Source organism: Prionailurus viverrinus, chromosome B1 (assembly GCF_022837055.1).
Source record: "Prionailurus viverrinus isolate Anna chromosome B1, UM_Priviv_1.0, whole genome shotgun sequence".
In the NCBI taxonomy this organism is placed as follows: domain Eukaryota; kingdom Metazoa; phylum Chordata; class Mammalia; order Carnivora; family Felidae; genus Prionailurus; species Prionailurus viverrinus.
The window spans coordinates 20,924,933-20,939,578 of NC_062564.1; the positions used below are offsets into that span (position 1 = coordinate 20,924,933).

The 14,646-nt window shown below is 41.5% G+C and overlaps 1 protein-coding gene across 1 annotated transcript in view; it reads right to left on the reverse strand.

Annotated features, from left to right (window-relative positions):
• The window catches only part of PDGFRL (platelet derived growth factor receptor like), a 70,603-nt gene extending 56,383 nt beyond the window's left edge, over positions 1-14,220 (reverse strand). Inside the window, exon 1 of the mRNA XM_047856258.1 lies at positions 13,968-14,220. Within this exon, the coding sequence (XP_047712214.1) occupies positions 13,968-14,022 (55 nt within the window). The 5' untranslated portion in view covers positions 14,023-14,220. The remainder of the gene's footprint in view (positions 1-13,967) is intronic.
• Between the last annotated feature and the right edge of the window lie 426 nt (positions 14,221-14,646).

Here is a 14,646-nt window from a genome sequence, read left to right on the forward strand (position 1 = left end):
AGTAAGCAGGACAAAGGACTATAATTCTGCATCACCAACTGAGGGTTGCAATCAAACGTTTAATAAAGGTGACCTGACTATTAACCTCTCTAATTCTAGAGAATAGAATTATGTTGGAGGAGTTACAAAATAAAATAAAAAAAAAATCAGTAGCAGAATCACTGACAGCTGCTCAGATGAAGACTTGATGTGAACACAGTCATTAACATAAAGATCTGTAGCTGTTTACCTTTTTCTCCTCATGGACAGGTAAGGGGAAAGGTCTCACTTGAAGGTAGCATGAAAATAAGCACACTAGAACTTTGCTGAGTAGCTCAGGGGTTCCCCAGCAAGTTATATAAACTGATGAAAATGTCCTACTCTAATGTTATGATTCTTCATGAAACACCCCACAAGGATACATACACCTCCCCAAGGACAAAGCTGAGGTGGGAAACCAATGATACTTGGGAGATGAAAATAGAAAGCTAAGAGCCTTTTCTTTCCCTACTCTACCCCTTCTCTTTTCGAGAACCCCACTCCAAAATACCCTCCTACCATTTCTTAAAGTAGCATTTTCTTAAAAGAGCAAGAACAAATACTAAGAACAAATACTTCTATTCCAGGATGAGGCTCTTACTTTGTCAGCTCCTGCCTGACTGTACCAGGTAAGTGGCCTCTCCAAAGTGGCTCCCACATGACCAGCCTCAACCAAAAGTATGCCACGGCAGTTGTGGTCCAGCCACAGCAGGAAGGCCCATGTAGCCCATGTGGGGTGATCCTGGAATGTCTGCTTCTGGTGATCAAGAAGGATTGCACTTCTGGGCCCTATAGGACACCATTTACATGACACCAGTTCTTCAAGACTGGGAGATGTAGTTAACCTACCTAAAACACAGAAACAAACACAGAGAGTCAGAGCATGAAGAGACAGAGGAATATGTTCCAAACAAAAGAACAGGGCAAAACCTTAGATGGAACTAAACAAAATGGGAATATAAGCAATCTATCTGATAAAGAGGTCAAAGTCATGGTCTTAAGGTGCTCACTGGACTTGGGAAAAGAATAGCTGAACACAGTGGGCTCTTCAACAAAGAGAAAGAAAATATTAAAAAGAACCAATCAGAGATGAAGAATACAGTAACTGAATAAAAAATACATTAAAGGGGATCAATGGCAGATTAGAAAATGCAGAAAAAAATGGATCAGCAATCTGGAAGACAGGGTACTGGAAATCACACACACACATGCACGAACGCACGCACGCACGCACACACACACACACACACACACACAGAGACAAAAGATTTTTTAAAAATGAGAGTAGCTTAAGGAACCTCTAGGACAACATTAAGCGTACTAACATTTACATTATAGAGGTGCCAAAAGTCAAAGAGAGAAAAGGACAGAGCATTTATTTGAAAAATAATAACTGAAAACATTCCTAACGTGGGGAAGGAAACAGACATCCAAGTCCAAGAAGCACAGAGAGCCCTGACAGAGACGAACCCAAAGATGTCTACACAAAAACACATTAAAACTGAAAGTCAAAAATTGAAGATAAAGAGAGAATCTTAAAAGAAGCAAGAGAAAAGCAACTAGTTGTGTACAAGGGAACACCAAAAGACTATCTACTTGTTTTTGAACAGAAACTTCACAGGCTACAGCGGGGGGCGCGGTTATAATATATTCTAAGTACTGCAGGAAAGAAAACCAACAATCTATACTCTAACCTGCAAGATTATCACTCAAAGTTGAAAAAGAGATAAAGACTTTCCCAGACAAACAAGAGTTCAAAGAGTTCATCACCTCTAAACTGACTTTACAGGAAATGTTAAAGGGACCTCCTTAAGATGAAAAGGCCATAACTGGAAGAAAATTATGAAAGAAAAAATCTCACTGGGAAAAAGCAAACATACAGTGAAAGGGATGTATCCACTGCTTATGAAGCCAGGGAGAAGGTTAAAGACAAAAGTGGTGGGGCGCCTGGGTAGCTCATTTCGTTAAGTGTCTAACACTTGATTTCGGTTTCAGTCGTGAGCTCACGGTTGTGAGACCGAGCCCCACGTTGGGCCCCACGCTGAGTGTGAAACCTGCTTAAGATTCTCTCCCTCCCTCCCTCTCTGCCCCTCCCCCCCACTCTCTCTCTCTCAAAAGACAGAAGTAGTAAAATCAACTATATTTACAATAATTACTTAAAGGATGCACACAAAAAAATAATGTAATATGACATCACGTACATAAAACATGGGGAAGATAAAAATGTAGTGCAGTGCTTTTAGCATGTGCTCAGACGTAAGCAACCATTAACTTAAAAATCAATTGCTATATACATAGGGTGGTGTATATATATATATATATATATATATATATATACACACACCTCATGGTAACCAGAAACTGAAAACATGTAATAATTATACTAAAAAAAAAAAACATTTCTGAACATAGAACTAAAGAAAGTCATCATAAGGGAAAAGGGCAAAGGAAGACAGGAACAGAGAGAACTATAATGTTTATTTATCTTGAGAGAGAGAGAGCGTGTGAGCAAGTGGGGGAGGGGCAGAGAGAGAGAGAGAGAGAGAGAGAATCCCAATCAGGCTCTGTTCTCTCAGCACAGAGCCCAGCATGGGACTTAAGAACCGGGAGATCATGACCTGAGCCGAAACCAAGAGTCAGACGCCGAACCAACTGAGCCACTCAGGCACTCCAGGAACAGAGAAAGCTATAAAAGTGACCAGAACACAATGAACAAAATGGCAATAAGCACGTATCTGTCAATAATCACTTTAATGTTGATAAATGCTCCAATTAAAACACATAGGGTAAGTGAATACACAAAAAATAAACAAGACCCATCTCTATGCTGACTGTAAGAGATTCAGTTCAGAGCTAAAGACACAAACAGACTGAAAGTAAGGGATGGAAAATGATTATCCATGCTAATGGAAATTTTTTAAAAAGGAAAGAAAAACAAAGAAAAAAAAAGAAAAGAAAAGAAAAGGAAAAAAATCTGGGGTAGCAAAACTTCTATCAGACAAAAGAGACTTTAAAACAAAAACTGTAAAAAGAGACAAAGAAGCATATTCTATAATGATAAAAGCATCAATCCAGCTGGAGGATATAGAAATTGTAAAGATCCATGCACCCAACATGGAGGCACTAAATACAAAAGCAAATTTTAACAGACCTCGAGGGAGAATTTTGCAGTAATACAGTGAGAGTAGGGGACTAACATGCCCACTTGTTATCAATGGATAGACCATCCACACAGAAAACCGAAAGGAAACAGTGACTGTAAGCAATACATTAGACAGACAGGCTTCACAGATATATTCAGAACATTCCATCCCCAAACAACAGAATACACATTCTTTACGAGGGCGCATGGAACATTCACCAGGACAGATCACATGTTAGACCACAAAACAAGTCTCAGTGAATTTAGGAAGACTGAAATCATACCAAACATTGTTTCTGACCACAACAGTATGACACTAGAAATCAATTATGATGGAAAAAAAGCTAGAAAAAACACAACCATATGGAGGTGAAACAAAATGCTACTAAACAACTGATTAGTTGATAATCAAAGAAATCAAAAATACCTGGAGACAAATGAAAATCAAAGCGTAATGTTCCAAAATCTATGGGATGCAGCAAAAACAGTTCTAAGAGGAAGTTTATAGAGATGTAGATCTAACTCAAGAAACAAGAGAAGCTTCAAATCTAACCTTATACCTAAAGGAGTTGTGGGGGGCAGGGGGTTAGAGGGGGGAAGGCCCAAAGTTAGCAGAAGGGAGGAAATCATAAAGACCACAGTAGAAATAAATGAAATCGATACTTTAAAAAAAATACAAAAGATCAATGAAACTAAAAGCTGGTTCTTTGAAAAGAGAAAGAAAATTGAATAAACCTTCAGCCAGACAAATAAAAAAAAAGAGGTTCAAATAAAGAAAATGAGAATGAAAGAGAAGTTACAACTGACACCACACATACACAGTCGTAAGAGACTACTATGAGAAATGACAAATTGTACTACCTAGAAGAAACAGATACATTTCTAGAAACATAAAACCTAAAATTGAATCAGGAAGAAATAGAAAATCTGAACAGACTAATTACTGGTAAGTAAATTGAATCAGTAATCAAAAAATCCCAACAAACAAAGTCCAGAACCAGATGGCTTCACTGGTAAATTCTACCAAAAATTTAAAGAAGTAATACCTAACTTTCATAAACTATTCCAAAATATTTAAGAAGGAATGCTTCCAAATTCATTCTATGAGGTAACTATTACCCTGATACCAAAACCAGACAAAGATGTATGAATAAAGAAAATTAAAGGCTAATATCCCTCATGAACATGTTGTAAAAATCCTCAACAAAATAATAGCAAACCACATTCAACAATACATTAAAAGGATTATACACAATGATCCAGTAGGATTTATTCCAGGGAATCAAGGACGTGTCAATATCTGCAAATCAATCAACATGATGCACCACATTAACAAAATGAAGGATAAAAAACCATATGATCATCTCAATGGATGCAGATAAACATTTGACAAAATTCAACATCTGTTCATGACAAAAACTCTCAATAAAATAGGTATAGAAGAAACATACCTCAACATAATAAATCCCATATATGAAAAACCCATGGCTAACATCATACTCAGTGGTGAAAAGCTGCAAGCTTTTCTTCTAAGAGCAGGAACACAACTGGGGTACTATTCTCACCATTTTTATTCAAACCATTACAGGGAGCTCTAGCCACAGCAATCAGATATGAAAAATGAATGAAAGTTATCCAAATTCGTAAGGAAGAAGTAAAATTGTCCTTATTTATAGATGACATGATATTATATATATAGAAAATCCTAAACACTCCACCAAAAAACTACTAGAATTGATAAATGAATTGAGTAATGTTGCAGGATACAATGTTAATATACAGAAATCTGTTGTGTGTCTATAACACTAATAATAAACTAACAAAGTAATTCAGACAACAGTCTCATGTATCATTGCTTCAACAAGAATAAAATACCTAGGACTAAATTTAACCAGGAAGATGGAAGACTTGCTCTGAAAACTGTAAGACATTGACGAAATAAAATGAAAACGACACCAAAATATGGAAAGATATACCATGTTCATAATTACAAAAATTAATATTAAAATGTACATACTATCCAAAGGGATTTACAGATTCAATCCATCCCTATCAAAATATAAGTGGCATTTTTCACAGAACTAGAACAAACAATCTTAAAATTTGTATGGAACCACAAAAGACCCTAGATAGCCAAAGAAATCTTGAGAAAGAAAAACAAAGCATTAGATATCATGCTCCCAGATTTCAAATTGTACTACAAAGCTACAGTAATCAAAATAGTGTGGCACAAAAACAGACACACAGATCATTGGAACAGAATAGAGAATCCAGCAATAAACCCACCCTTATATGGTCAATTAATCTATGACAAAGGGACTAAGAATACACAATGGGGAGAAGACTATCTCTTCAATAAATTCTGCTGGGAAAACCAGAGAGCTACATGAAAAGAATAAAACTGGACCACTGTCTCACACCATATACAAAAATCAAATCAATATATAAATCACTACATAAAATCAAAATGGATGAAAGGCTTAAATGTAAGGCTTGAAATCATAAAACTCATAAAAGAAAACATAGGCAGTAAATTCTTAAACATCAGTCTTAGCAATATTTTTTTGGATCTGTCTCTATGAGGCAAAGCCAACAAAAGAAAAAATAAACTGAGCATATCAAACCAAAAAGGTTTGCACAGCAAAGGAAACCATCAACCAAAGGAAAAGTCAACCTGCTGAATAAGAGAAGATATTTGCAAATGATATATCTGATAAGGGATTAATATCCAAAATATATAAAGAAGTCATACAACTCAACACCAAAAAGAAGTCTGATTTAAAAATGGGCAGAGGACCTGAAGAGACATTTTTCCAAAGATGACATACAAATCACCAAAAGACACATGAGAAGGTGTTCAATATCACTAAACATCAGGTTAATGCCAGTCAAAACCACAATGAGATAACACCTCACACCTGTCAGAATAGCTAAAATCAACAACACAAGAAAGAACAGGTATTGGAGAGGATGTGGAGAAAAAGGAACCCTCATGGATTGTGGGGAATAAGCTTGAGTTTGCACTGATGGGTTAACAAGGCATAAAAAATTAGAAAGTCATAGGATGTACACACCCAAGTTTGGGTAAACAATATTAGGTAAATAAGATTAGGTAAACAGGGCAAAGGCCTCCAGTACAGGAAAAAGGTGTAGGAATAGGGAATCTCAGAATGAAAACATCCAAGATGAGACAAACAAGATTAGGTATTCAGGGTGGAAATGCCCTCCAACTTAGTACAATAGTAGAAAGCTGATTTCACAGGAAGGATGGACCAAAATAGGTAAACACGGCTATAGACCACAGCAGGGCGAAGTTGCCCAGAGTGGAGCTAATTAGCAAAAGAAAGGTACCTTGCTGACCCTGAGACAGCATGCACTGTCTTTCTTGTCCCCCTAGTCCAGTTTAGGTAAACAGAGGTGGCTCCTCATGTGTGATATAAACAACCTTCCTCCCAGCTCTACAATTCTGTTTTGTATTGACCCAAACCCCTAACACCACATAGCTCCAAAACCCCCTTTTCTCCACTCCATGAGTTAATGTTCACTGTTTCATTGTCTCTCTGTGCATGCCCATCATACTTGTAAGCCTTCGATCCTAATAAAAAAGGAGCAAGGACCCTTACTCTTGTCTCTTCCCAGACATTAGCCTCTCTCGCATTTTCAGTCCTGTGTCCTGCTCTCTTGATGGACAAGAGAGAACTTCAGACCCAGAGTCTATGACAGTGGATTACTGATGGAAATGTAAATTTATGCAGCCACTATTGAAAACAGTATGAAGTTTCCTCAAAATATTAAAAATAGAGGGCACCTGGGTGGCTCAGTCAGTTAACCTGTTGGCTCTTGGTCTCAGCTCAGGTCATGATCTCACATTTCATGAGTTCAAGCCCCACATCAGGCTCTCTGATGACACCATGGAACCTGATTGAGATTCTCTCTCCCCTTCTCTCTGCCCATCCCATGCTCTCTCTCTCTCTCTCTCTCAAAATAAATAAATTAATTTAAAAAACTGTTTTATTTTTTATTATTTTTTAATATGAAATTTATTGTCAAATTGGTTTCCATACAACACCCAGTGCTCATCCCAACAGCTGCCTTCCTCAATGCCCATCACCCACTTTCCCCTTCCTCCCACCCCCCATCAACCCTCAGTTTATTCTGTTTTTTAAGAGTCTCTTATAGTTTACGTCCCTCCCTCTCTAACTTTTTTTTCCCTTCCCCCATGGTCTTCTGTTAAGTTTCTCAGGATCCACATAAGAGTGAAAACATATGGTATCTGTCTTTCTCTGTATGTATTATTTCACTTAGCATCACACTCTCCAGTTCCATCCACGTTGCTACAAAAGGCCATATTTCATTCTTTCGCATTGCCAAGTAGTATTACATTATGCATATAAACCACACTTTCTTTATCCATTCATCAGTTGATGGACATTTAGGCTCTTTCCATAATTTGGCTGTTGTTGAGAGTGCTGCTATAAACATTGGGGTATACGTGCCCCTATGTATCAGCACTCCTGTATCCCTTGGGTAAATTCTTAGCAGTGCTATTGCTGGGTCATAGGGTAGATCTATTTTTAATTTTTTGAGGAACCTCCACACTGTTTTCCAGAATGGCTGCACCAGTTTTCATTCCCACCAACAGTGCAAGAAGGTTCTCGTTTCTCCACATCCTCTCCAGCATCTATAGTCTCCTGATTTGTTCATTTTAGCCACTCTAACTGTTGCAAGGTGATATCTGAGTGTGGTTTTGATTTGTATTTCCCTGATGAGGAGTGACATTGAGCATCTTTTCATGTGCCTGTTGGCCATCTGGATGTCTTCTTTAGAGAAGTGTCTATTCATGTTTTCTGCCTATTTCTTCACTGGATTGTTTTTCGGGTGTGGAGTTTGGTGAGTTCTTTATAGATTTTGGATACTAACCCTTTGTCTGATATGTCATTTGCAAATATCTTTTCCCATTCTGTTGGTTGCCTTTTAGTTTTGTTGATTGTTTCCTTTGCATTGCAGAAGCTTTTTATCTTCATGAGGTCCCAATAGAAAGCTTATGAAGGAAATTGAAGAAGATACATAGAAATGGAAAAACATTCCATGCTCATGGATTGGAAGAATAAATATTGTTAAAATGTCAATACTAACCAAAGCAATCTACACATTCAATACAATCCCAATCAAAATTGCACCAGCATTCTTCTAAAAGCTAGAACAAGCAATCCTAAAATTTGTATGGAACCACAAAAGACCCTGAATAGCCAAAGTAATATTGAAGAGGAAGACCAAAGCAGGAGGCATCACAATCCCAGACTTTAGCCTCTACTACAAAGCTGTAATCATCAAGACAGCATGATATTGGCACAAAAACAAACCCATAGACCAATGGAATATAACAGAGACTCCAGAATTGAGCCCACAAAAGTATGGCCAACGAATCTTTGACAAAGCAGGAAAGAGTATCCAATGGAAAAAAGACAGTCTCTTTAACAAATGGTGCTGGGAGACTGGACAGCAACATGCAGAATAATGAAACTAGACCACTTTCTTACAACATTCACAAAAATAAACTCAAAATGGATAAAGCACCTGAATGTGAGACATGAAACCATCAAAACCCTAGAGGAGAAATCAGGAAAAAACCCCTCTGACCTCAGTCGCAGCAATTTCTTACTTGGCACATCTCCAAAGGCAAGGGAATTAAAAGCACAGAATTGTTTTAAAGAAACAGAAATATCACATAATACAGCAACTCCACTTCTGGGTATTTACCTGAAGAAAATTAAAACATTAATTATAAAATATACACACACTTCTACATTCATTGCAGCATTATTTATAATAGCCAAGCTATGAAAACAACCTAAATGTCCTTTGGTAGATGAGTGGATAAAGACTTGTCATGTATCAGTAGAATGGTACTCAGCCACAAAAAAATGAAATTATGCCACCGTGGCAACATGGATGGACCTAGAGGGTATTATGCTAAGTGAAATAAGTCAGAGTTAGACAAATACTGTATGATTTCACTTATATATGGAATCTAGAAAACAAATAAACAAACAAAAGAGAAGCAGATTCATAGATACAGGGAAACAGCCTACAGGTTACCAGAGTGGGGGGAAACAGGTAAAATAGGTGAAGGGAATATGTGGTACAAACTTCCAGTAGTAAAATAAGTAAGTCACAGGTTTTTAAAGTACAGCATAGAGAATATAGTCAATAATATGTAATGACTTTGTAAGGTGACAGAGGGTAACTACAGTTATGGCGGTGGGCATTTCATAATGGATATAAATGTTGAATCACTATGTTGTACACATGAAATTAATGGAATACTGCCTGTTAATTATACTTCAATAATAATACCAAAAAGACCTTACTTTGAAATATTAGAGTATCCATTAGAACAGGGTTGATTGCTCTCTTTTAATTTTGCTTTGAAATACAATTGACATGTAATGTTAGTTTCAGGTGTACAACATAATGACTCGATATTGGTATGTATTGCGAAATGATCACTCTCTTCTTGAAGCACTCAGTTTGCCTGGCTCCTAAAACAGGGCGCTGAATTGGTTTTGTTTTCTTTGTTTTTTTGTACGGCACTGACAACTTCTCAGTCTGTTTGGCGGCCCTTCCTCGTCTTCTTTTCCTGCCTGACCTGGTTCCCAAGGGCTTAATCCTTGCAGTTCATCTCAATCGTTTATGACATTCAATTTCTAAGTGGCCTCACACAGCCTCCTGGGTCCTAGCGGCATTTATATGCTGAGAGCTGCCTTGTCCCTTCCTGACTTTGCCTCTACACTCCAGATCTGAATAGTCTGTCGCTGACTCAGCACCACCACTTGGAAAGCTAGGAGGCATCTCAAATTGAACGTGTTCAAACTGACCTCTGGATGCCTCTTCAGTCTGGCTCCTTCCCTGGTGTCCCTTTACCAGTATATGACAACTCTATTCACCCAGTTGCTCAGGATAAAAGCCTCCGAGTCACACATGGTTCTTGTCTTTTTCTCCCAGGCCACATCAAATCCAGCAGCAAATCCTCTCAGCTTAACAGAACTCGAGCCCACTAGGGAGAAGCACCTACATCCACTGCGGCCATGCTGGACCAAGCCACTTTGCACGTAGACTACTAAAACTGCTCCCTATGTAGGCTCCCAGCTTCCACCCTAGCCCGCCTACCTTTGAAAACATCAGTTGGATCATGGGCACTACTCTAGTCAGGACCCTCCAATGACCTCCATCTTAGATAAAGCCGTAAGTCTTCCTGTGCCTATTAGCTTTTGCCATTTCCTGTCTCCTCCCTAATGGTCCTTTGGCCACACTGACCACTGGGACACCTGGAAGCCGCTCTGCCCCGTGCCCTTGGCCCTTGCAGCTCTTCTTTTGGACACCTGCAGCATGGACTTCCTCTCTCCTGAAAGGCCTCTGACTCTACTGTCCAAACCATGCTCTGACTCCCCTCCATGGTCCTTGCATCCTCTCACCCCATGCTGCGTGTTAAATGTGCCCCGGAAAAAGGCACACTGAAGTCGTAACCCCTTGTACCAATGAGCGTGGCCTTATTTGGAAACAGGATCTTGGCAGTGGTAACCAAGTTGAGATGAGGTGATTAGGGTGGGCTCCGATCCAATATGCTGGTGTCCTTATAAGAAGAGACACACACAGGAAAATGCCATGTGAAGTCAAAGACACACGGGAGACCAGGTGACCACAGAGGCAGCAACTGGGGTGACGCAGGTGCAAGCCTTGGGGCACCAGGGATAGACAGCCACCAGCAAAAGCCAGGAAGAGGCAGGGAGACCAGAGTCGCAGAGACAGAAGTTTCCTGAGGACAGAACTGGGCAGGAGAAACTTCTGTTGCCCTAAGCCACACCACCTGGCTTGTGGTATTTTGTCACAGCAGCCCTAGGAGACTAATACGTCCTGATTATTGCTTCTTTGTGCCACTTATCACTTCCTGAAATTTTATCTTTTCTTGTTTACCCACTTTCGGTCCTTCCATTAGATTATGGGCACCACAAAGGAAGGGGCCGTACAACCTTGTCTGGAGAAAGCCATCAACCCTCAGGACTCGCCACTGGGCTGGCGCACTGCTCCACCTCCCCATTGCCATCAAACTTCTCTCTTTTTTGGCTCTAAGGATCAGAGATTATTTTGTAGGCCCAACAGATGAGCCAACACCCTGCATGCTTAGAAACATTATGTAATCTCATAGGTGATGAGAATGTTTACAATTCTTTTTTCATTATATGGATTTGTGAACTAATATTTACACTCCTTTTCCCAGGAATACATTGAGGCATAAAAATGGTACAGAGTCCTGGTTGAAGAATCACCAGCAGTGTCTCCCTCCTGACCTCCTTAGACATATGGCTACGTTGCCCTCACATCATAACAAATCTCTGCAGGCCTCCCAGACAAAGAACCTTTCCATAGGACACAAAATAAACCCACGTTAGACCAAAGATCACACTAGCATTGACCAAAGGTCTGGGGTAAATTCAACAAAACAGTGACAAATCCATTTTTATGGATTTGCTCTTGATCTTGGATAAAAAAATATTTATGTAAACAATGAAAAGCTGGCTAAGCGCTTGTGATTTTATACGTTATATAAAAATAGCACCATATGGGGCGCCCGGGTGGCTCAGTCGGTTAGGCGTCCAACTCTTGGTTTCTGCTCAGGTTATGATCTCACACTTTATGAATTTGAGACTTGCATCAGGCTCCAAGCTGACAGTGTGGAGCCTGCTTGGAATTCTCTCTCTCTCCCTTCTCTCTGCCCCCTCCCCGACTTGCTCTCTCTGCCTCTCTCAAAATAAAGAAATAAACTTAAAAATAAATAAAAAATAGCACCATATGAAGACACACAGTCGGATTCTGTATCTCCCTCTCTCTCTGCCCCTCCCCTGCTCATGCTGTCTCTGTCTCTCTCAAAAATAAATAAACATTAAAAAAAAAAAAAACCTTAAAAAAAAAGAAGATCTTTCCTAGAAGTGATAGGAAAAGCAAAAGGCAGGGAGGTAAGCTGTATCACGGGCCTCATGTCCGCAGCACGTGCTTTGGGATGGCCCAGGATGCAGCAGATCCCAGCCCACCCATGAGAGATTGTCCCTGGAAGGGTTTCTGTATGTGCCTCTCTCACTGGCCTGTTCCTGGCCCAGCCAGCCCCATGATAACTCAAAACAGGGGAAAAGAAAAAAAACATTCTTAATAGGTTTAGGAAAACGGTTACATAATTTAGTGAAGCAGATTTACTTTTCTAATTATGTATTTAATATTTTATTGACAACCAGTATATCCTTTGAAAAACAAAGCTACAGTACTATGACACCTGAAACGTGTCCATTATTTTCTATGAAATATTCAGTTTGTGCTCAACTCTCCCTGTCTCATAAATGTCTATTGAATCACATTTGACTTAAATAGATGCTAATTGATTCAGGCAGATGCTTGCAATCATTCTCCTGGTCTGCACACATACTGGCTGGGAGCAGTCAGGGAGGGAGTGGCGGGCAGGGGGTGGGGGGGCTGCCTCCTGGGCCCCGGAGGCGGGCATCTTGGGTGAACTGTACAACCACGTGAGCGGGCCGTTTGAAGTTATTTTGTCTGGCTCTCTACTGCCCTATTCCAAAAACAACACCAGATTCTGCATCTCTGTCACTTCAGCAACCACATAGAAGGACCTGCCAGGGGCATTTTAATAGTGCATTTTAGAACATGAACCCATGCCGGCTCCTCCCTGGGCAAAGCGGGCGGGTCGCTCCCGGAGCAGAAGCACTTGCAGACTCTGTATCCCGCGAGTCTCTAGGCCGGAGGGTCCTCTCCTCAGCTGCCAGCCCTACAACCATGTTGGAGTTTGCAAACTAGAATTTTGGAGGGCGGGGGGTGGGGGGGGCGGGAAATGCTTCTAGTTTCACAGGCAATAAAGGAACTGGTCAGGACGGAGTAGTGGTTAAGACGTGAGCCAGGTTGAGATAGCGCCAGAGTGAGATTGCATAACAGCAAAAGCTGCTTTCAAGCAAAACTAAGCAAAAATCGGGGCTTGTAGCTGAGGAATTCCAAAGGGGGTGCCAGGATACCAGGAGGGACTCAGGTGCCAAATGTACTGTATAGATAAATAACACTATTTGAATAGATAATGGAGCCAGCCAAACAAATGCTAAAGTCATATATATATAGATATAAGAAGAAGAACACCACACACACACACACACACACACACACACACACACACACACACACTGACCCTGTGGTTGTGAATCTAAGCAACAGGGTGGGCCCAGATAGACGCACACGAATATCCGGTCTAAGCCATAGGTAGATCTTGCAGGATTCAAGCCCGTAGTGGTGTAGGAAACAAATCCAGGACTTCGGCTGGGAGGAGGAGGACACTTCAAAGTTTGCTGAAGAATCAGCAAATGCCTTGCTGAGGTGGCCCGCGCCCTCGGAAGCCGAGACCCTGGGTGAACGCGTGCGCGGAGGTGGGAGTGATCCAATGCTCCCGCGCCACCTCCCAGAACGACACGTTGACACTGGGGGCTGGACCAGACGCTGGCAGGGGATGCTCGGTTCGCCCTCCCAGCGCCTTCCGAGAGCGCTGGGCGGTCCTGGTGGGGATCTGAAGGGCTGGGGTAGTTACCACTATCCCAGGGGAGCGCAGGGGAGGTGGAGAGAGGGAGGTAAAATAGGGCAGGTGTCCCGGGGCAGAGCCAAGGCTGAGCCTCGGAAGGTCAGAAGTTCTAGAAAGAGCTGGCTGGAGGAGAGTGGGCCGAGGGAGGATATGGGTTGGGGGTCCCCGCCCAGGGTCACTCACCATCCTCTAGCGCGTCGTGCACGAGCAGAAGACCAAGCAGCAGCCAAACCTTCATCTTCAGGGCAAGGGACGCCGGGAGAGGTGCCGGGACGGCGGTCGGAGGAGCACCCGACAGAACAGGGCTAGGGCAGGGGCGCAGGGGGAGGCGGCTGGCGAGGGGCGTGTCGGGGCGGGCGTCTGGGACGCCACAGCTGGAGGATTCGGTTTCCTGAGGTGGAACCCAGTTTGGGGGAGAAATTTGGTTTTTTCCTCTTAATTCTGTGTAATGTGACCTCTCCTGCCCCCTGGCGGAGCAGTGGAGAGAGGCGCTTTCTCGTGCGCTGAGAGCAAGGGCTAAGGGCCGGCTGTCAATTACCAAAACCTTAACTGGAATTTCTCCACCTGGGCTTTTGACCAAGTTTACCAACTTCAACAAGGCCCAGTGTGATCCTGCAGGTACGGATGGGGTCACATTTAACCATAATTGTCCAAACGTCACCATCACTCTCTCTACCTGCTCAGGCAGAGCTTTAATGCTCTGTCAAAAGTGCTCTCTAAATACTTCTGTTTATTGCCGGGTCTCCACTTGCGCTAACAAGAGCATTACCCTCAGCTTTTTTTGCTGTTCCTCCGTGGCCAGAGATGGGCTCTGCACCCAGCCCTGTTTCAGCTGGCTATCGGCTTCTCCCCTGCAGTCGAG